The sequence below is a fragment of the Carassius auratus genome, chromosome 50 (assembly GCF_003368295.1).
Source record: "Carassius auratus strain Wakin chromosome 50, ASM336829v1, whole genome shotgun sequence".
Lineage (NCBI taxonomy): Eukaryota > Metazoa > Chordata > Actinopteri > Cypriniformes > Cyprinidae > Carassius > Carassius auratus.
The window spans coordinates 2,601,711-2,625,511 of NC_039292.1; the positions used below are offsets into that span (position 1 = coordinate 2,601,711).

A 23,801-nucleotide genomic window follows, 5' to 3' on the forward strand; every position below is an offset into this window, starting at 1 on the left:
TATTTAAAGATTAATTAACTATTGATGTACAAATAAATCGTGCAGCCATAAAATCAGCATGTGTAATTGAACAACAGACCTTAATTAGGTTACATGCCATATTAAATTTGACATGGATGAAAACAAGGCTGTGTGGGAAAGACTTTCATAATGGCATGCACTGTGTAAAGGTCCAAGATCATGTACATTTCACATTTCATTTCAAGGCATTTTGTAAGCTGAACAATCAGTATTTTGTTGAACTATAGTAGATTCCATTGAATGCACTGTATTTCAGTCCATCACTGCCTCGTTTTCATTCCTGTCAAAAATTAAATATGGCGCTGCCCTGATTAAGGTCTATTGAGGATTAAAATTGAAATTTTAATCATATGAAAGCTTGAAATTCAACTACTTTTCAACTACTCACATTGCCTTTGACAGTATAAACATTTATTTAGCTAATGTACACCAAATGTGTGTGTGAGCTAGAACTGTGTGTAAAAGTAAAAGGAAGGAAACAGCAGTAGATCCAGTTTCACACCTGAAAATGTAAATATTATAAATAAGCATAAATCATTAAATAGGGCCTACAAATAGAAACACAGTACCTCAAAAGTTTATGTAAAGTATTACCAAATGTAAGTAATGATTAAATATTGATCTTAGAAAACTGATCTTTGTAGATATATTTGATTAAGTTATATCCTTATATTTTCGATTTCTGACAAGTTTAGCACTTTTTGAATCTGTGAAAATTTATAAAGCAGTAAGTTCTCAAAATGGCAGCAATAAATAATTATGCAGATTAATTATGTTTTTATCTTTTTTTTGTTGCTGGTGGATCTATGCATACCTCTATTATTAGTCCCTTTTAATTATTTGTCATATGATGATTGAAAGCCTATCTTTCAGTAGTATGTTATTTTTGTTTGTCATCTGTCTGTGTCACCTGGAAGATGGATCTGCGCTGATCAAAGATAATTGGAAGAAAATGATGGGTTGAGAATGAACACTAAACTAAATGTCATGCGAGTTCAAACATCTGCAGTTCTCTGTGCACCGAAACCACTTTGTTCACCCGTATGACAGGACTTTGTGTGTTAAAATACAAAGAAATTAAATGAAGTGGAGAGGACAGTGAACTCTGAAACTGCCTGAAGCGAAGAGCGTGATATCTTCACATCTACATGATTTTCACTCAGAAACTTCAAGTAAATTCCACAAATTATTAGAAGAAACTTTAAATAAAACACAACCTTTGAAGTAAAATGTACTTCAGTAATTGCTGAAAGAAATGTTAGTGTAAAAAAATATCTTAAAACTGTACTTTACACGTGTCTCAATAACCACTTAAAGCAGCAACATTCACAAGCAAAAAATGGACTCTGATGATGGCTTGGTAATAACAAAGAAATCTTTCAGCTTAAAACTTCATTTATAATTCAATGCATTCCAAGCCATTTCTTTATAATTATTTGTGAAATATGCTTATCAGTTTCTGAGTGAAAATTCATTGACTTTGATTTTGATTGAACTGAAAAATCATTGAAATTGATTTTCATTCTGTTCTGGCTTGTCCAAAACCATGAGTTCAGCTTTAGGAAACAATGTCAAATATCCTGGATATTTAAATTTGGACTAACAACATAAAATTCACACTTTAAACCAATGTTTGCCGACTGTGTTCTTGGAGGCATTCCAACACACAGCATTTGATGTTTTTCGTGAGAGGATACATTTAGGTGTGTTTTATTAAGAATTTGAAAATTTGCTTATTGTTGTGCCTAAGGAACAGGGTCAGAAAACTCTTAATTCCAACTGAACTCACTGTGACAGTTAGATCAATATAATTCCTTCTCAATAGTCCACATGTCTGAGACAAAACTCAATCACTTGATCCTTTATTGAATCACTTGACTTTACATGATCTCTTTCCAGTACATATCAGCTGAGAGAGAGAGAGAGAGAGAGAGAGAGAAAAGAACAATGTCATGTTTGGAAACCAAGAAGTCACTTTGCCCCAAAATATTACTTGACTCTTTCTAAAATTTTACATTTAATTCACTGTGTTACTTTCCATTGTTTTGTAATTCAGTGTGGGGTTTACTTGCAACTTCTGATAAACCAGATTTATGTTTTTCATTTAGGTAACGCAGTAAAACACTGTTTAAAAATGTAAAAAAGAAAAGAAAGAAATAAAAAAAACAATAAAAAAAAACAGGGTTATTTTTTCCTAGAAGCACAATCTTTTCTCATTTTTTTAAACACTTTAGAGATGGATGACCGAACAAGCCGGTATCATGAGACTATTCAAATATTTTTCAAAGTTGTACAGTAAATAAAGCAATGATTCAAAAATTAATGTTATTTGTAGTAATTATTTGTGAATTTTACTGGGAATTTCTTAGTGAAAAGTGATTCACCCCCTTAGTTCAGTGATATGAATGTTTAGGGAAAATTGTATATTTAGAGTGATATGACTTGCATGATATACAGATACTTATTTTTTGTTCAATTTAATTTCTGAGTGAAAATAGTTTCTACAGCAATTGTTTTCAGTGTAGGTGTGTAAAGTTCATGTTTTTTCACTGCAGGCTGTTTCAAAGATCATCAAGTTCATTTTGGTATTATAAAACAGAAATTCCTGTCATATAGACAAACAAAGCGGTATCCACACACACACATACACAAACAAAAACCTGTTTGGACATGCATGACATGTATGACTTTCACGTTTAATGTAAAGCACACATGCAGTGACGGGTACTGAACAAGCCAGTTTTGTGTACATTAGTAAAACAAGTATAACAGAAGTTTGAACTTCACTAGAATGATTTGCACATCCTTGTCTCCCGACAATATATACTGTTAATTTGTAGTGGACAGACATGACCTCTGCTATAATTAAACAAAAATAAATTAAAAATTGCTACTGAAAAAGCCTGACAATATCTGGCAAACAAATTGTTTAGGCCATGTGACACTGAAACAATCGTTAGCTTTATGAATTATCCAATAAACATTCTGAGCCACAAGGAGCACTTTCTTCTAAGTTAATAAAAATAAAACAAAAAGTACAGTGTACAAATCAAAAGTTTTGGTCCTGTTCTTAGGAAAGATCTTTTTTTTTCATAGAGTTTTCATCTCACAACTGTGAATTTATTTATTGTTATTGTGCCAGTGTACACTGACACATGTGGTGCAGAAACTAATTTCTAGTAAATTTCACAAATAAAATTAAATTAAACATGAATTTTTAAACAAAAAGTACTTCAGTAATTGGTGAATTTCTTTTTTTTTTTTTTTTTTTTACAGTGTAAATGATCTGTATGAAGAATTTAAAATTACAAATGACCTGCTTCTTGCGTCAGATCTAGGCTGCATCTCATTGCTCGTTTTACTTGATCTTAGTGCTGCGTTCGACACCATAGATCATGAAATACTCATAGATCGATTACAAACCTATACAGGTATTCAAGGGCAAGCTCTAAGATGGTTTAGATCCTACCTGTCTGATCGTTAGCATTTTGTTTACTTAAATGGGAAGTCATCACATTTATCACCAGTAAAATATGGAGTGCCACAAGGATCCGTCCTAGGTCCCCTTCTATTTTCAATATACATGTTGCCCCTTGGTAATATTATTAGAAAATATGGGATTAGTTTCCACTGTTATGCTGATGATACTCAGCTATATATCTCAATGAAACCAGATGAAACTTCTCAATTATCTAAGCTAACATATTGTGTTAAAAATGTAAAAGATTGGATGACCAATAATTTTCTCCTATTAAATTCGGATAAGACAGAGATATTAATTATTGGACCAAAAAACAGTACACAGAAACTTGTAGATTACAATCTGCAACTAGATGGATGTACTGTTACTTCTTCTACAGTCAAATATCTGGGTGTTATATTAGACAGCAAGTTTTCTTTTGAAAATCATATTTCCCATGTTACAAAAACTGCATTCTTCCATCTTAGAAACATTGCCAAGCTACGAAACATATTATCTGTTTCTGATGCAGAAAAGCTAGTTCATACATTCATGACCTCTAGACTGGACTATTGTAATGCACTTCTAGGTGGTTGTCCTGCTTCGTCAATAAACAAGCTACAGGTAGTCCAAAATGCAGCAGCTAGAGTCCTTACCAGGTCAAGAAAATATGATCATATTACCCCAATTTTACAGTCTCTGCACTGGCTACCTATTAAGTTCTGTATCAGTTACAAATTATCATTACTTACCTATAAGGCCCTAAAGTGTTTAGCTCCTGCGTACCTAACTAGCCTTATACCACATTACAATCCATCAAGCTCCCTAAGGTCACAAAACGCTGGACTTTTGGTAGTTCCTAGGATCGCAAAGTCCACTAAAGGAGGTATAGCTTTTTCACATTTGGCTCCCAAACTGGAATAGCCTTCCTGATAATGTTCAGGGTTCAGACACACTCTCTCCGTTTAAATCTAGATTAAAAACGCATCTCTTTTGCCAAGCATTCGAATAATGAATCTCTTAAATTGGGACTGCAGTTGTATCTGATCAAATGTGCATTCTTATTCATTAGCTTTGGTTAAACTAATTAATTTTACTTTGTTGGATCAGCAGCTATGCTAATGATGTCTCTATTTGTTTCTATGTTTGGTAACTAGGATTTACACAAGCTTCAGTCTGGATCCAGAACACATGAGAAGAGATGAGTCTGACCCTCAGAGGACCGTCTCGGTTACGTATGGTAACCCTCGTTCCCTGAAGGAGGGAACGGAGACGCCACGTCGGATGACCGACGAATATGGGATATCGCTTCGATAGACCAATCTACTTCGAGTGTAAACTAAACGAGCCAATGCACATTGGCATGCAATTATTGCATCCAGCTGCCGCTGATCACTGCGTGAGTATAAGAGGGCAGCAGGTGCAATGCATACCAGTTTTTCGCTGAGGAGCCGAGCCGGGAACCCGGCAGCTCAGCGGTGGTACAGCAACCATGGCGACGGGACGTGGCGTCTCCGTTCCCTCCTTCAGGGAACGAGGGTTACCATACGTAACCGAGACGTTCCCTTTCAGTCGGTCACTCTCGACGCCACGTCGGATGACCGACGAATATGGGATCCCTATCAAAGCGCCATGGGTGCTGCCCCTTCCAGTGCCCTGTGCGAGCCGCCTGCGCCCCTATTAGGTGTAGGCCGGGGCTCAGAACAAGTAGCTCCACTCACCATTGTCAAAGCACTACCTCACTGGGTGAGATTGGATAACACTGGGAAAACGTACCCGGTCCGCTTGGAGCCGGGACGCTGCGGAAGCCCCATCCTTCCCGAAGGAGGTCTCGGAGGCAAATACACATATAGCATCCGTTTAGGAGTATACGGAGAAATTTGAGGTGATTAAAACCCTCTTGGGAAGGCAGAAGTCTGCCGGGGAAACACGGGCTCTAAGGCTATACCGTGGACTATACACATACGAGTACCGCTTAGGTCTCAATATGGAGCCCAGCCTTCCATGGTTCTCACGGATTCATCATGAAGGCCTGGCGCCGGACGTTCCGCCGCGTCCAGCTGCCTAGGGTGATGGAGGAACTCAACAGGGTCTACAGTTCGGACACTCTGGAGCAGTTTTAGCAAGCCGACACTAACCGGGGCCTCTCAGTGCCACTACCCGTTTGAGGTGAGAACACAGGAGGATACCGGCTCTACACGAAGGCTATAGAACCTAGCGAACGTGTTAGGGGTCGCCCAGCCCGCAGCTCTACAAATATCTGTCAGCGAGGCGCCACGAGCCAGCGCCCAGGAGGATGCAACACTTCTAGTTGAGTGAGCTCGAAGCCTGAACGGGCAGGGCACATCCTGAGCCTGATAAGCTAGGGTTATGGCATCCACAATCCAGTGGGCCATCCTCTGCTTAGAGACGGCATTCCCCTTCTGCCGGCCTCCGTAACAGACAAAGAGCTGGTCTGAGGTCCTGAAGCTTTGCGTCCGGTCCACGTAGCACCTTAATGCTCGAACAGGACAAAGCAAAGCCAGGGCTGGGTCTGCCTCCTCCAGGGGCAGCGCTTGCAGGTTCGCCACTTGGTCTTTGAAGGGTGTAGTGGGAACCTTGGGCACGTAGCCAGGCCGGGGCCTCAGGATTACCTGGGAGTCAGCCGGCCCGAACTCTAGGCACGAATCGTTGACCGAAAATGCATGCAGGTCCCCTACCCTCTTGATGGAGGCCAGTGCAAGCAGGAGCACAGTTTTCAATGAAAGAAACTTTAGCTCAACTGAATGCAAAGGCTCGAATGGGCCCTGCTGTAGTGATCTAAGCACTAGAGACAGGTCCCAAGAGGGTATACAGGGGGGCCGGGATGGATTTAACCTCCTGGCCCCTCTAAGGAACCTGATGATGAGGTCATGCTTACCCAAAGACTTCCCATTCACAGGGTCATGGTACGCAGCAATAGCGGCAACCTGGACTTTGAGGGTGGAGGGAGACAGCCTTCGCTCCAACCCTTGCTGCAGAAAGGATAGCACGGCCGCAATCGGGCATCTTCGGGGGTCTTCTCGGCGAGAAGAACACCACTCAACGAACAGGTTCCACTTCAAGGCATAGGCGTGTCTCGTAGACGGTGCTCTTGCCGAAGTGATGGTGTTAACTACCTCTTGGGGTAGGTCACCTAGAACCTCCGCGTCCCGTCCAGGGACCAAACATGGAGTTTCCAAAGGTCTGGACGCGGGTGCCAAATGGTGCCCCGTCTCTGAGTCAGTAAATCCCTCCTCAGAGGAACCAGCCAAGGAGGGGCTGTCGAGAGGAGCACTAGTTCGGGGAACCAGGTCCGAGTAGGCCAATATGGTGCTACTAGTAAGACTTGCTCCTCGTCCTCCTGGACTTTGCACAACGTCTGTGCGAGAAGGCTCACTGGGGGAAACGCATACTTGCGTAGGTCCCGCGGCCAGCTGTGTGCCAGTGCGTCCGTGCCGAGAGTTCCCTCGGTCAGGGAGTAGAAAGCCTGGCAGTGAGAGGTCTCTGGAGCAGCAAACAGGTCTACCTGAGCGGCTCTGAACCGCCTCCAAATCAGCTGGACCGTCAGGGGATGGAGTCGCCATTCTCCCGGGAGCATTGCTCAAGACAGCTCGTCGGCTGTACGACTGAGCAGGCCTGGAATGTGAACAGCACGAAGTGACCTCAGAACCTTCTGACTCCAAAGGAGGAGGTGGCGGGCGAGTTGCAAGATGCGACGAGAGCGCAGACCACCTTGGTGGTTGATGTACGCAACAGTCGCAGTGTTGTCCAATCGGACCAGCACAGGCTTGCCTCGTAAGAGACCTTTGAGACGGTTCAAGGCAAGGTGCGTTGCTAACAACTCTAGGCAATTGATGTGCCACTGCAGCTGCGGGCCCGTCCAAATCCCTGAGACTGCATGCCCGTTGTACGTGGCCCCCCCAGCGGTGGTGGAGGCATGCGTGTAAACCACAGCATGCCTGGAGATCTGCTCTAGGGGCACCCCTGCCCATAGGAATGCCAGATCTGACCATGGAGTGAGGGTTTGGCGACAGGCCGGTGTAACTTGGACCCGGTGAGTGCCGCGCTTCCACGCCCACCTCGGGACTCGGCCATAAAGCCAGTGCCGGAGCGGTCTCATATGTGATGTAAGTGCCGCTGTGGCCACCATATGCCCCAGGAGCCTCTGAAAGAGTTTCAGTGGGACCGCCGTCCTGCTCTTGGACGTATTCAAGCAGGCTAGCACCGACCGCGCACGTTCCTCTGTGAGGCGTGCTGTCTGTTCGACCGAATCCAACTCCATACCGAGAAAAGAGATCCTCTGCAATGGTGAGAGTTTGCTCTTTTCCCAGCTGACCTGAAGGCCCAACAGGCTCAGGTGCCGGAGCACCACATCCCTGTGCTCGCACAACTGATCTCGAGCCTGTGCTAGTATCAGCCAATTGAGAATGCGAACACTCTGCTCTCTGAGAGGAACGAGAGCTGCCTCCGTGACTTCCGTGAAGACACAGGGAGACTGGGACAGCCGGAAGGGCAGGACCTTGTACTGATATGCTAGTCCTTCGAACGCAAGCCGCAGAAAAGGTCTGTGGCGCGGAAGTATGGACACATGAAAGTACACGTCCTTCAGGTCGATCGCTGCAAACCAATCTTGGGGACGGACGCACCTGAAAATGCGTTTCTGTGTCAACATTTTGAACTGTAGCCGATAGAGGGCCCGATTCAAAACTCGCAGATCCAAGACCGGTCGTAACCCACCGCTTTTCTTGGGTACAATGAGGTACGGGCTGTAAAGCCCCTTCCTCATATCGGCTGGAGGGGCCGGCTCTATCGCGGCCTTCGCCAGTAGGACTGCGATCTCTTTCCGCAAGACAGGGGCATCGGACGCTTCCACTGTAGTGAAGCGGACACCGCAGAGCTTGGGGGGAAGCCGGGCGATCTGAATCGCATAGCCGAGGCTGATGGTTCGCAGAAGCCAGCGAGACGGGCTGGGTAGCGCTGACCAGGCGCCTAAGAACCGTACAAGCGGGACCAGCAGAACCACAGCCGTACCCGCAGTGGGGCAGCGAGGTGGAACACAGGGGCCCAACTCGGGCGGCTTGTGAGCAGGCCGGAGTGTGGTGTGAGTGTGGGGTGCAGGGCTCACCTGGTTCCACGGGTTGGCAGAGGGTGCGTGAGTAGGGCCTTTGTTGACGCTCTCGAACCGCCCGCAGCTGCCATCTGGCGAAGGAGGAGGATGAGTGAGGTCCGGTGCTTGGCCGTCCGCAACTCTCCGTGCCCTCCTGGGACCCAGAGAGGGAGGAAACTACTTTCCTGTCGAGATTTCCAAATTCTCCACCTGGCCCTCCTCCAGGGGAGGGAGAGGTGCCTACACCATCCCCCAGAAAGCAGCTACCTCTCTCTGGGTCACCCGTCCCAGGGCCTCTTGCTCTTCTGCTTACCGTCAGGTTTGACGGGGGCCAGGACGGGAGGGGCAGCCTGCCTGTGCCCAGCTCAACGGCACCACTTGGAGGCTGCTGCAGATGCGACGCGTGAGTAGGGGCGGATGCAGGGGGCTGCCCTCGGCGACGAGCAGGCTGGGGCACTGCAGCCGGCGGGTGGGTGGAGATAGCAGCAGCTGCCCGCCGGGGCAGGATGTGTCGGATCGCCTCAGTCTGCTTCTGGGCAGCCGAGACTTGCTGGGCCAAAATCTCGACTGCGTCGCCGAAGAGGCCGGTCTGGGACACAGGGGCATTGAGAAACCGGACCTTGTCGGTGTCCCTCATGTCTGCCAGACCCAGCCACAGATGGCGCTCCTGGACCACTAATGTGGACATCGCACGACCCAGCGAACTCGCGGTGACCTTCGTCGCTCGAAGCGCAAGGTCAGTGGCGGTTCGGAGCTCTTCCAGAAGCGCTGGATCGTGACCACCCTCGTGCAGGTCTTTCAGTGCCTTAGCCTTGTGCACCTGCAGTAACGCCATAGCGTGTAAGGCGGAAGCAGCTTCCCCGCAAGCCACATAGGCACTGCCGGTCAGACCAGACGAGTGCCTACAGGCCCGGGAAGGGAGCACCGGGTCTCCACGCCAGGAGGCGGCGGACTTAGGACACAATTGCATTGCTACCGCCCGCTCCACCGACGGGATTCCTGAATACCCCTTCGCTGCACCGCCCTCGAGGGTGGTGAGGGAGGAGGAGCCCACCGGCTGGTTTCTGGCAGTAAAAGGTGCCATCCACGACTTGGTGAGCTCGTCATGCACTTCCGGAAAGAAAGGCACTGGGGTGGGGCGCTGAGAACCAGCGCGCACCACCCCGAGAAACCAATCATCCAGCCGTGAGGGCTCGGGACGCGGTGGGGGATTCCACTCGAGCCCTACCCTCTCGGCGGCCCGGGAAAGCATAGCTGCCACTTCGGGATCCGAATCAGGCTTTGTCACCATCCCAGAGGACGGTAGCGCAACCGAACCGTGATCCGACAGCTCTCCCTCCGATGCTGAGATCGACATCTGGTCGGGGGGAGTCCCACTGGATACCGCTGGTACGCTCCTTGAAGAGGGCCCAGCGCGTTCCGTGGGTTGCTCCACTGGATCGGAGGTGCTAGAGGAGTGATGGTCCCCAGAGGGTTGGTTCCCTGCGGGGTTTGCCACCACTGTGATCCTCAAACCACTCGCGCTACTGCCGGAAGTGGTTCTCGTCTGTCGGCCGCCAGAACGAGCCCCAGATCGCGGCCGCGGCAACGGGACTCCGCCCCCCTGAAGGTAGCGGAGCCTGGTTTGCAGCTCCGAGATGGTCATATTCCCGCAGTGAGAACATGACTCATCCACGAAAGCCACCTCAGCGTTCTCGACGCCCAGACACGTGAGGCAGCGATCGTGACCATCACCCGGTGCCAGGTAACGACCGCACCCAGAAACGCACGGGTGAAACGGCATCCTTATAAGGACGATCCGTCGTCTTTACAAAGACGCACCCGTGAAGCTCTTTTAGAGAGAATTTGCTCTTTTAGGAAATGCTCTTTCAGTGCTGAGGCGCACAGGGGAGATGGCCGCTTGCAACACGACAGGGGTAGTGCAACCTGAAGTGTGCAAATCCACTCGACACAGGAACGACCGCCGCTGAAGCGCCGTCTCGCCAACACACGAAGCTTCCGAGAGCGTGCTGAACTCGTAGTTCACAGCAGACACAGTTGAGCAGAGCGATACTAACGCTCGGCTCCGAAGCGAAAAGCTGGTATGCATTGCACCTGCTGCCCTCTTATACTCACGCAGTGATCAGCGGCAGCTGGATGCAATAATTGCATGCCAATGTGCATTGGCTCGTTTAGTTTACACTCGAAGTAGATTGGTCTATCGAAGCGATATCCCATATTCGTCGGTCATCCGACGTGGCGTCGAGAGTGACCGACTGAAAGGGAACTCAGATGATGCTAACTCTGAACAGAACTAACAAATATTGCTACAAGTCTGACTGTATCATATAATAACTGCTGTTAATAATGTTCATCGTCTGGCTGACGAAGTCTTGTATTAATTTTTCTAAAAATCCTGTCATATGTACACAAACTGACAGTCACCACTTATAAGCTACTACTAAATATTGTATAAACGTAATTTTCTGTAAAGCTGCTTTGTAACTTGAATGGAATTGAATTCATAAAAAATTCTCAGAACCCCAAACATCTCATAAAACTGTACTTTACACATGTCTTAATATCCACTTAAAGCAGTGACATTCACAAGCACAAAATGGACTTGCTGGTGCCATTGTATACTGTTAATAAAAAAGAAAAAGGAAAAAAATGCATGAGAATTTAAAGACTCAAAGCTTGACTCAAAATTAATGACTATGGGGTTCTGTCACTGTCTTTGTCTTTCTGTGAGCACATGGCTTGTGTTGTGTTTGTTTGGTGCCATGTGCTCTCTCTTGATTTAATTTGTTCCAGCTGCTTACCTGATTGCCTCTTCTTTATAAGCTTCCTGTGTTTTCTGTTCTGGGCTTGTTTGTCTCACATAGGTACCGGTTAATGCCTTTGATGCCTGTCTACTCTGTGTTCAGTCTATGTCTTGTAACTTTTGCCCCCCCCCCCCCCCCCCCAAATAATACACAAACAAAAACCTGTTTGGACATGCATGACATGTATGACTTTCACGTTTAATGTAAAGCACACATGCAGTGACGGGTACTGAACAAGCCAGTTTTGTGTACATTAGTAAAACAAGTATAACAGAAGTTTGAACTTCACTAGAATGATTTGCACATCCTTGTCTCCCAACAATAAATACTGTTCATTTGTAGTGGACAGACATGACCTCTGCTATAATTAAACAAAAATAAATTAAAAATTGCTATTGAAAAAGCCTGACAATATCTGGCAAACAAATTTTTTATGTCATGTGACACTGAAACAATCGTTAGCTTTATGAATTATCCAATAAACATTCTGAGCCACAAGGAGCATGAACGCTCTAACACTTGTGCTCTCTTTCACATCAACACTTCCAAAATAGCACTTTCTTCTAAAACTTATTTACTTCCAACTTCTAAGTTAATAAAAATAAAACAAAAAGTACAGTGTACAAAACAAAAGTTTTGGTCCTGTTCTTAGGAAAGATCTTTTTTTTTTCCATAGAGTTTTCATCTCACAAGTGTGAATTTATTTATTGTTATTGTGCCAGTGTACACTGAAACATGTGGTGCAGAAACTAATTTCTAGTAAATTTCACAAATAAAATTAAATTAAACATGAATTGTGAAACAAAAGTAATTGGTGAATTTCTTTTTTTTTCTTTTTTTTTTACAGTGTAAATGATCTGTATGAAGAATTTAAAATTACAAATGACCTGCTTCTTGCGTCAGATCTAGGCTGCATCTCATTGCTCGTTTTACTTGATCTTAGTGCTGCGTTCGACACCATAGATCATGACATACTCATAGATCGATTACAAACCTATACAGGCCTTCAAGGGCAGGCTCTAAGTAGGGTTTACCCCGGGGGTGGTTTCAGTTGTGTTTTTGTTTATTTTTGGTGACGTATAAATAAAGTCTTCCCATCTGCCTGCACTTGAGACTTCGCCTCTTGCGATCTGTGACAACAGAAAATAACTAATGTATGCTTGTAGAATAAACACGACATTATGGTTATAGTCATAACCCCACCATAATAGTTTTTTAAATAATAATAATTCCCTCTAACCAAATTCCTACTAGTAAAAATGCAATTACAGGAAATGCAATTAAATTGAAACAGTTCTTGCATGCTTCTCTTCATCACATTGTAACAATAGATTTTTAACCAGTACAGGAGAAATAAAATAAATAATAAAATAAAATAAATATAAAATAAAAATAACAGTTACATTATAAGAAGATCAGAAGAACAGTTTAAAGAACATAATTTATATGTAATGTAATTATTATGTAACATTATAAGGTAAATCACTTTACTGTAATTTAATGCATATATATATATATATATATATATATATATATATATATATATATATATATATATATATTAGGCAAGTACATAAATATAAATAATCATAATCACACCTTGCACATTCATTTCGTCTTTCTTCATTTCAAAAATGAATTCTTCAATTAAAATGAGGATGATTCCTTACTTCAGTTACTAACATCCTTACATCATTTGCTAAATTGTGAGGAGACAGTATAAGATTAAATATAAATACATAATGATTGGTGATAAATAAATGAATATTTAATTTGAAAGAACATGTAAATATATAAAGATCAAGCAGGGTTTCTCAACCCTCTCCTGTAGTACCACCAAGTTAGATTCAATGTCATGTGATTATAGCGACCCAAACTGACTGTTAGTGTTATTTTGAAAAGAAATAGGAAAACAGGAACTGGAATCTAGAAATTGGCCCTGTCAATGTTCTCCTGGTGCACCGGCATCAAGCTCTTTTCTTCAGCATCAGAATGTACTCGGCAAATTCACGAACTGCTCCGTTTCCGGCGGGTCTCTGACACATGTATTTGGCCGCGATGAGATCCGCCACGGGTGCATCAGACGGGACGCCGTTCAGTCCCACCTGAGACAGGATCTCTCTGTCTTCAGACTCTGAACCTGTGAGGGACAATAACACATGCTGCTCACCACAAATTCTGATCATTTTACAGGCTCCCGTGGTTCCTGGTTTCTTTACCAAACAAACCTGCTACCTCACAGCGTTATTAATAATAATAAAAAAGATCTCCAATTTGTTTTAGTGATTACTTTACTTCTGAGTGAATTTGGCACTCAGCAATAGACTAAATTGTTCATAAAACATTATAAATCTCAGGAGTAAGACTGATATGATTCAGATAAAAACGGTAACACTTTAGTATTGGGTCCAATTCACACCAATAACTAGTTGCTTATTAGCATGTCTATTATTAACCTATTGGCTGATTATTAGTGCTTACAAAGTACATATAACGCATGACATGCCTAATCCTACCCAATACCCTAAACTTAACAACTACCTTATAAACTATTAATAAGCAGCAAATAAGGAGTTAATTGAGGCAAAAGTCATAGTTAATGGTTAGTTAATAGTGAGAATTGGACCCTAAAATAAAGCGTGACCACAATTATTTTTAAATAACATATTGCTTGTTATATTTAGATATGTTTGCTTCAAGTAGATAAATACATTTTTTCCTCAATGAAAATCTTTCACACATGGAAAATAAATTAATACATAAACCCTTTGGTTGTTTATTTTATTTAAAAAAAAATGTTTATTTATTTTTTGGTGCCTCCCCAGACTCTGAAGTTTTACCTTGGAAATAATTTTACGCAACATTTAGATTAATTTTGACTTTGGATTAATGATTTTCAAATAAATCATTGGAAATGTCAAATAAGTAGTGCAACAGATGAAAGAATACCTTGAATATTTGAAAACTCATAAAACTTGGGAGACATTTGTTTAACTGAATTGTCTCTTGAAAATTCAGAAGAGAATTAACTCATTTGAATCATTTTTTTTTTTACATACCTGCTGATGTGTATATTTGCTGTACACATCTTTATATAGGCCTATGCAAGTTGTTATAATGCCAAAATGTCACTAATTATATATGGTTGGGAGAAAAGCTCATTTGAAACCTGAAACGAATTAGTAGTAGACATACCAAGCTTAAATTAGGTTGAGAATTTTTTTTTATAATCATATTGACATGACATGCTCACCCATGAAGGCCACTTCATCCCAACACACTTTCTTCTCCATCATCAGCTTCTCCATCTCAAACCCATTCTGATGCTCTACAAATTGAAGTCCACAGCCAATCAACTGGGCAACCTTCTCCAGGAGACCCCTGGACAGCGGCTCATTGATGTTGGATATGAGGATCACCTAAACACACAGAAGAACAAAAGTTAAGAATAATCTAACTAAAATCTGAAAGGAATAGTTTACTCAGAAACTGACATGTCACCCTCAGGCCAACCGAGATGTAGATGAGTTTATTTCTTAATGTAAAAAGATTTGGAGAAATTCAGCATTACATCACTTGCTCACCAGTTGATCCTCAGCAGTGAATGGGTGCCGTCAGAATGAGAGTCCAAGTTTCTTACAAACACGCAGCTTTTCACTTTACAAGACATTAACTGATGGACAGGACTGGTGTGAATTACTTGTGGATTATTGTGATGTTATTGTTATTGTTATTGTGCTGTTTGGACTGTTGAGCACATTTTCAGCTACTTTTTGTTTTTCTGGTTCTTAGTGAAATGTAACTGAAAATGCTTATAGGCGTCAGAATGAGAGTCCAAACAGCTGATAAAAACATCACAATAATCCACAAGTAATCCACACCACTCCAGTCCATCAATAACATCTAGTGAAATGAAAAGCTGCATGTTTGTAAGAAACTTGGACTCTCATTCTGATGGCTCCCATTCACTGCTAGTTATACCATATCAAATTATGTTTACCAGCCCACAAAACTGTACCTCTATATTGTCTCTCTGCAGCATCTGTATGCCTGCCACGTCTCGAGCATTGATGGCCACATGGTCCTCGCCTGAAACCGATGTGAATATTTGTCCGTTCGTCAAACAGCCAGACACTTTACACAGAAACAGCCTGACCAACGCTTTCTCCTCTCGGCCAAAGTAGCCAAACCTGCAGGAAAGGGCAGCATTTCTATCTTCATTGATGCTTTCTGTCTGGCCACAGAGTTTGTCTTAACAGCTCACCTCAGAACTCTCTGTTCAGCGACAGGCCAGTCGATGTCCACATCGATATCAACGCTGTACTCAGGCAGCATTTCATAGTAGGCCATCTTCTCCAACTAACACACAGAGAACAGATCAAAATATCTGATGAGGTTTCACACACAAGTAATTCTTACAAAAACAAATTTTAATTTAGTTCAGGTAATTTATCTCCAATAAAAGCTGATGGCACATTGTTAAAAATATAGTTCTTTATTGCAATTGATGGTTCCAGAAAGAAACTTTAACATCAGTGGAATCTTTCCATTCCATAAAAAGTTTTTCATAGTGGAAAATGTTCTCTAGACTTGTCAGAGCGAGACTTGGACTCAGTTGCAGGTGCTCAAAAAGGTCAGTTTATTAGATGGGCTTTAATTTCAAAGGACAGAAAAAATAAAAATAAAAATTAACAAACAAAAACAATCCAGGAACAGGGCAGTCTGGATCAGATCCAAAAGAGCCTCCTGGACGAATTCTACTTGGAAATCCACTGATGCAATGCCCAGATAAACTGACAGGGAGGTGGGGGCGCTGTTGAGGTGGGGAACTGGTGGCACGCTGTGGCGCGGCGAAGAAGAGGAGTGACAGTGATCGGTGATCGCCAGCACGGAAGGCTGAAGAGTAGCGCTGCCTGAAAGCAGGAGGAAGAGGGAAAAAACAAAACTAAAGGATGAAAACAAAACGGGCAAGATCTCCGTGCAGGCTAAACAAGAGGTGTGGACAAAGCTGAGACATGAACGAGAACAACACGACGATCTGACAACAGACAGCCCACGTGAGGAGACTAAATAGAGAAGGAGTAATTGTCATGATGCAGAGCAGGTGATGGTGACCAATAACAAGATAATAATGAAACAAGAGGGCAGAGACGGGCACCACGGTGACACAGAAGCACATGGTAAGTGTAAACAACCGCACACACTATAGGGAAAAACAGGCAGATCAGCCTGGGGACGTGACATTACCCCCCTCCCCAGGAGCGCCCCCTGGCGCTCCAGGGAAGGAACCACCACACTGCCGGTTGAAGTCCTCGATCAGCGACCGATCCAGAATATCCCGAGCCGCGACCCAACTCCTCTCATCTGGACCATATCCCTCCCAGTCCACCAGATACCGAAATCCCTGACCTCGACGTCTGACATCCAGCAACCTCCTGACAGTGAAGGCTGGGGAACCATCCACTAGACGGGGAGGGGAAGGGGGAGGGTTAGTAGCAGATGGGTAAAGGCGAGAATGAAACACAGGCTTGACCCGAGAAACATGAAAGACTGGGTGTACCCGACCAAGTATGGGAGGTGACTTGAGCTTTACCACCACCAGACTCAATACCTTGGTGATCTGATATGGCCCCATGAACCTGGGGGCTAACTTGCGAGAAGCCACCTGGAGTGCAGTGGCGGTTTCTCCATTAGGGCGATTGGGCGACGCACCACCAAAGGAAAGGGAGGGATTTTTTTTTTCTTTTACATTCAACCAGTGTTACGCTAGCTTTCACTATTCTAGACTGTTTTTGCTGCCTCTAAATAGTCAAATCCGCGTCGAGTCGCGTTCTGTGTAGTACCGCCCCTTTTTGGGCGATTTCTGTCAAACTGTGAATCGCCCAGAGTGCTCTCATAGACTTCCATTCAAAGAGCGGGAAGTCGTATAAACAAGTATTTTCGAGGAAGTGGTATGAGCAGAGAAAAAGGCTAATAGGCTGCAAAGCTGACGCTTTATTCTGCTAATTTACAGCTGCATTTTGTTACATCGCGAGAGCATGACGGACATTGCATGGACAACTACAGGTGTCACCGAAATGCATCATCTCTCGGAGAGGGTGAAAAAAACACGAAAGTGCAAAGATGCATATGTATAGTAGGGAACAGTGTAATATAAGTGAGTAATTTAAGTAAGCAGTGTAATGTAAGTGAGGAATGTGATATAAATGAGCAGTAATATAAGCGAGTTGTGTAAACAGTGATTTGTGTGACTTCAATTATTTCTTATTATACTGAAATTTAAGTAAAAAGTTTTTTTTTTGAAAAACCACGTCCTGGCGTCAGTCTTCATTTGCTGCTGCTGTTAACATGCATATAAAAACATAAGCATAAGCATATAAAAAAACTTTTGGACTTGGACTTGATTTGGACTTGAACCTCTTTGGACTCGGTCTTGACTCGGTCTCGACTAGTCCTGGACTTGGACTTGACTTGGACTCGACAAAGCTGGACTTGACTACAGCTCTACCGACAACACATCGGTGGTCTCTTATATCAACCACCAGGGAGGTCTGCTTTCGCTCCCCTTGTACAAGCTGCCGCACCAGATCCTTGTGTGGTCCCAGGTCTCACTCAGAGCAGTGTATATTCCTGGGAAATTAAATATGGAAGCAGACATACTGTCAAGGCAGGGGCTGCGGCCCTGGGAATGGAAACTTCACCCGGAGGTGGTGAAAAAGATATAGAGAAATTTCGGCAAAGCTCAAGTAGATCTCTTTGCGACTCAAGAGACATCACAAAGTCCCCTTTGGTTCTCTCTAGTTCATCCAGCTCCTCTGGGACTGGACGCTATGGTACAGACCTGGCCGAGGCATCGTCTGTACGCCTTTCCCCCTATTGCTCTGCTCCTGGGAGTTCTTGCGAGAGAACGCCGGGACGGGGTCCGTCTGTTGCTAGTAGCCCCGTTCTGGCCGGGCCGAGTATGGTTCGCAGGTCTGGTCTCACTCCTTGACGGCTCTCCATGGGAGATACCGATCAGGACAGACCTACTCTCACAGGTGCAGGGCACAATAATTCACCCTCGCCCGGAGTTGTGGAAGCTGTGGGTGTGGCCCCTGAGGGGCCAACTCAATATTTTAGTGACTGGTCACATCTACATTTTTCAAGTTGTTTTCTTTTTTTTTTTTTACAGTGTTCTATATGGCTCAGTCAGTACTCCTACTCCCATATATGAAATACAGGGAATACAATGGAATAGTGGATTGCAATAAGGTTAGTAGTATACAACCCTACCCTAATAGTCAAAAAATATTTTTTTAATCATACCCTTATCGGGGCTGAGCCCCCCTAAAATGAAAATTCCAGAAACGCCCCTGCATTAGACAATCACAGGAAGGTGTGTTTGATTAGGTTTAGACTAAACACTGCAGGAAAGTTTATGTTGGGAGCCAGATTTGAGGATCACTGATCTACACCATCACTGCAAAAGCTGAAAACCTTTCATTTTAAGAGTGTATTTATTAATGTCTTGACATTTGATTTTTGTTCATTATAATAATTTATTACACATATTATGAAATGATCATAACATCAATGATTTTTTAATATTTTATCTAAGATAGTGTTAAAATCATCTCAAAATAATTCAATTTTTATTTTATTTTTTAATAAGGTTCAAACTAAAAATAAAATATATATATTTTTGTGGTGCCTCTGAACTTTTACATTTGTAGTGCTTCTTAACAACTTTTTGTATTTTCAAAATTTCTGAAATGTTTCTTTTTAGTATTTTCAATGTTTTTAACTTCATAACATCACTGAAAAAAATCAAGGGACATGCATTCTTTTAAGAAAATTTATATTATTTATTATATATTTTGATTTTATTTATTTATTATTAGCTAGATCAATTTGTGTGTTGGTTTGCTTAACCCCCTAAAAAAGCTATATATATATATTTAGTCTGAGTCAGAATATTCTATAGTTTTTCACCTTTATTTCACATGAGAACTCAAGGTACAGGTTTGTCAGCATATTTTCACAATGCCCCACCTGTTTAAGGCCATTTTCCCAAGCCTTTCTTGTGCTAAAATAGAAAGAGCCGTTTTCGTAGAGTTCTCCACGCCAATCTTGTCGTCGAGGCCTGCACGCCACGTCAAGGTTCGGAGATGTCAGATTCTTACCATCTAATTACAGTGATCAAGAAGAATTGTGTGTCAAAAATGTCAAATGGAATTACTGGCCAAGTAACAAAATAAACATTTCATACAAAGCAAAAAATTTGCAACTGTTTCCTTATGAGATGTTTTTGATACCTTTCTCCCAGCGAAACTGGTGTCTGCGAACCACCGAAAACACATAGTCACAGCCCTGTTCAGTGATCATCTGCAGGGCTTCTCTGATGTGATGAGGGTGAAGACATGGAGACGTGGCCTGAATATGACAGATGATGTCCACCTCTAAAACACCACCAGAACATAAAGAGCAAAGACATTAAAAATGTAGACCTTTCTGGGCCCTTAAATCTCTCACATGTTGCCATTTTTTTATGTTTGTAATTTTATATTATTGTTCTCCCTCTTTAAGTTACAGAGATTCATACTATTTATTTCATACATTTCAAAATTATATTAACATTATTTTTTTTTTTCATTTTGTAAGTAAAACAAAGATTATTTGAGTATTTCTTACAAAATCAAAACAAAAAAAGTCTTGGTCTACTTAAAAATTAATATTTCATTCAATGTGTTACTAGCCATTACTCTGTTAATTTAATTAATTTGTTAAATTTACTAGCAACATTTTTCCTTCTTAAAATCTTTAAAATTATATATTTAGATGGACCATTCCAGTTCTTATAAAGTACATGAATTGCAAATGTAAAATTTGACTGTACATTGTAAGGTAACATGTTTTTATCATGGAATCATATTCATATTCATTTTGTATTAGTAAAATAGTATTATTATACATTCCACAATTTTTATTGTAAAATAATATTATGTATTTTCATAATTATGTTATAAGATTTAAGTATTATCTGCTAAGAAAACATTCTAAAGTTACCTCATCTATATGTCAGCAATTTTGAGAGACATAAAAACGACTCGAGGTGTGTCTCACCGGGTCTCACTCGGATGAACTCCTGGATGGTCTCCAGTGAACTGGACGAATCTTTGGACACTTCAGGACTGCGCCGATGAACTTTTGCGCCCCAGACTCTTGCGACGCGCTCGATCTCATCATGATCCGTGGAAACCCACACGCTGCCAAACATAACATCACAAATTTTACTTTCTTTCTTTCTTGTTGAAAACATTTTACTATATAGCGTATTTTACTTACAAAACCACGAAATAAACTAAAATACTTTTAAAATCTTATTTAAAAAGAATAAATCAGTTTTCATTTCATTACAAGACATTTGAACAGAGTAGGCTACAGACAGTGAATGCTCATTTTCTTCCACATTGCTCATCCTGCAAAATTTGACTGGTTGACTTAGGTAAGAAAACTTATTTTGTTATCACTGGGCTAGTAAGAAGAACGCATGTAGTGGCAGGGACGGACTGGAAATAAAAAACAGCCCTGGACTTTTACTAAACCCGGCCCAAAGCAATCAGCGCGGGGAAACTAGACTGTCTGTGCCATCTTTGTGTACTGTTGATTTAAACACTCAACTTAAACACTCTCTGTACTGTCAGGTATTTTGTCTTCTTCTGAGGGTGGATTGACAAAAAAAACAAACAAAAAAAACGTTAGTATGGTATGTGACTATCTGACTTGGGGCGCTTAAAAGTAATTTAAAGTTGAGCTCGAGTGAGTGTCTTTCTTTGCTCTTGGTCTAAGCTCAACCTGGATAAACAAATTATGAAATGGATAAAAAAAAAAAAAAAAAAGGTTTTATTCCAAGATAACATGGAATAGATTATATAATATGCTGTTATAACAGCATATTATACAATCTATTCCATGTTGTCTTAAAATGAATTTATTAATTAATAATCTTAATTAATTTATGCAGTAATTAATCTTAATGCACAAATAATAATACCACATCTAAATGAAAATACACTATTACAAATGTAACTTCTGTATTCAAAATCTTCAAAGTTTGTAAGCATTAACTTTAACGTTATCAAAAATTTTTTAAGTAAAAGCACAAAATATTTCTTAATATTAGCTACTGCATGTGGCATTTTACAGCTAAATGTTGAAGTTTAGCTGTTTTAACTACTGTAATCATTAAATTAGCACTTTTTTATAATTTGGCTTGTCCTTCGACTTATAGTCAGGTGTGACTTATTTATACAAATTTATTTGACATGAACCGAGAGAAATTAAGCAAGAGAAAAACATTACCGTCTAGCGGCGAGAGGGCTGTAAATGCCACTTACAATCCAGTGCGATTTATATGTTTTTTTCCTCGTCGTGGCGTATTTTTGGACTGATGCGACTTATACTAAGGTGCGACTTATAGTCTGAATGAGGTGACAGCATGAGACCCCACTTTAAATGGAGGAAAACAATTACAAGAATGAATGTGGGCAATAACGGAAAATAAATTTTAAATATGAAAACCAAATAAAGTAAATATCAGCAGGGCTGAGGTTCCCATCGGCAGGAACAAAATGGAGTCTGGTTTTACAAGAGCACACTTCCACACACACACCAAAGTGCACTCAGATCACACTACCACACACTTGAAGTGATACACACCGCACGCAATGAAGAACCACCACCACCACAAGAGGGAAGATCCAGGAAGGACAGCATGATATCACCACCACCACAAGAGGGAAGATCCAGGAAGGACAGCATGATATCACCACCACCACAAGAAGGAAGATCCGTTCACCAGTGGGACCCAAAGGTCCTGCAGACAAACAAAAATAAATAATAATTGCATTGATTAAATTCAAATCAATGTGCAGATTAATGTAGATGATGATTACTCAATTATGATATGTAGAATCTAATTAATTTTTATTAGTACTATTTACACTTTAGGGAGTTTAGCTTTTTCAAAACAACTCAATATTTTTGTTTTAGGTTATACTTAATTCTGTGCTGTTTTCTATTAAAATCTACTCATATTAAATGAATAACCATTAAGGGTCTCATTTTACTCAATACCAAACCTTGTGAAATTTAATTGATAATATTGCTTGTAATCTGTTGCCTCATTTTTATTGAGTAGATATGTTTTTTTTTTTTTTGTTTTTTTTACAGTGTGTCCTTTCATGAACATTTCACTTATTTCCAATGTCTTTTATACATAAAAGTCAAAGTAGTGAACAACAAACTCATATTCAAGCCATCATTAAAGAAAATAAAAATAAGAAAATAAAAATAAAATGTAGTTGCCTGTCAACGACTTCTGAATCCAAGGCAGCTCTCAGAACCCACGCGATGAGAGGAACACCGGCCAGATTCTTGATGTTCTTCAGAGGGATTCCTTTACTGCCACCGCGGGCCAGAATCAGAGCCGCCCGGTGAGGCTTTCGGGCGGACGGGTCACAGACACCTGAGATCACCTCGTCGATCATGTTACTCTCCATCGCCGCGGAAATAACACAAACACTGCTCTTTATACGGACTGGACACTTCTATATGAGAATAAATTCCTTAATTGATAAGATTATTAATTTGAGAGATGAAATGCTGAAGTTTAATCAAACAAAGGCTTTATACGGGTCTCTCTGAATCGTAAATAATGTCCTGAAATCTATATTACACTGTGTCTCGTATCACTCTGCGATCTCTGAGACATTCATCTAAACTCGAGAAACGCAATGACAACGTGTGCTGAATTACAACAGTCACTGAGAGTGAGCATACAACTCTGGATAGTTAAATACACTATCCAGATAAAGCGAGAGGAGGAGGAAGAACACCTGTAAGTGACACAACGAGCGAAAGGAAGACAAGCTTGTGATCTGTTTTTCTTAGCGGAAACTTTATTATAATTTAATAAAGCCTGGCGTATGAAATTACAGTAATGTAATTTTTTTGTTCTTTAATGCAAAAATGTAAAACACTTTTAAAATGTTTGAACGTGTTTTTAGATCGTATTGCGTCAGGCTTTTCTGGCTTATTTAGTAAGAAGATTCCATCATATAGCATAACAAACCACTTGCATGCAAATATCAGTTTTCACTCTATAGATTATTTCCCAATAACATGCCTAGATGATGCGACGGCACTGCGCCAAAACGCCCACCACACACCAGCTTACTGATGGATGGAGAGGAGACGGATATGAGGGATATTAGGAGGCCATGATGGTCAGAGAGGCCAATGAGTGAATTTAGCCAGAATGTCGAGGTCACACCTCTACTCTTTTCCGAGAAAACATCGAAGGAAAACACGTAATGCAATGCAATACAACGATGATTTAAATGAACAAATCAATGTTCCTCAAAAGCTG

The 23,801-nt window shown here is 41.8% G+C and overlaps 1 protein-coding gene across 1 annotated transcript; it reads right to left on the reverse strand.

The window, feature by feature from the left end:
• Positions 1-13,359: 13,359 nt before the first annotated feature.
• Positions 13,360-23,103, reverse strand: LOC113066638 (N-acylneuraminate cytidylyltransferase B-like). Its single transcript, XM_026238576.1, has 8 exons — positions 22,739-23,103; positions 20,495-20,637; positions 19,687-19,830; positions 19,424-19,557; positions 15,657-15,751; positions 15,411-15,582; positions 14,646-14,811; positions 13,360-13,532 (listed from the first exon to the last, which is right to left on the reverse strand). The coding sequence occupies exons 1-8, from the start codon at positions 22,930-22,932 to the stop codon at positions 13,360-13,362; spliced, it is 1,221 nt and encodes a 406-aa protein (XP_026094361.1). The 5' UTR covers positions 22,933-23,103.
• Positions 23,104-23,801: the final 698 nt, after the last annotated feature.

Bases quoted from the DNA above. Each gene is read 5' to 3' on its own strand.
- LOC113066638 (XM_026238576.1), bottom strand. From the start codon at position 22,932: ATGGAGAGTAACATGATCGACGAGGTGATCTCAGGTGTCTGTGACCCG. The intron at 19,558-19,686 runs GTATCAAAAACA...CACTGTAATTAG, and splicing joins CCAGTTTCGCTGGGAGAAAG to ATGGTAAGAATCTGACATCT. The intron at 13,533-14,645 runs GTGAGCATGTCA...TGTCCCTCACAG, and splicing joins GGATGAAGTGGCCTTCATGG to GTTCAGAGTCTGAAGACAGA.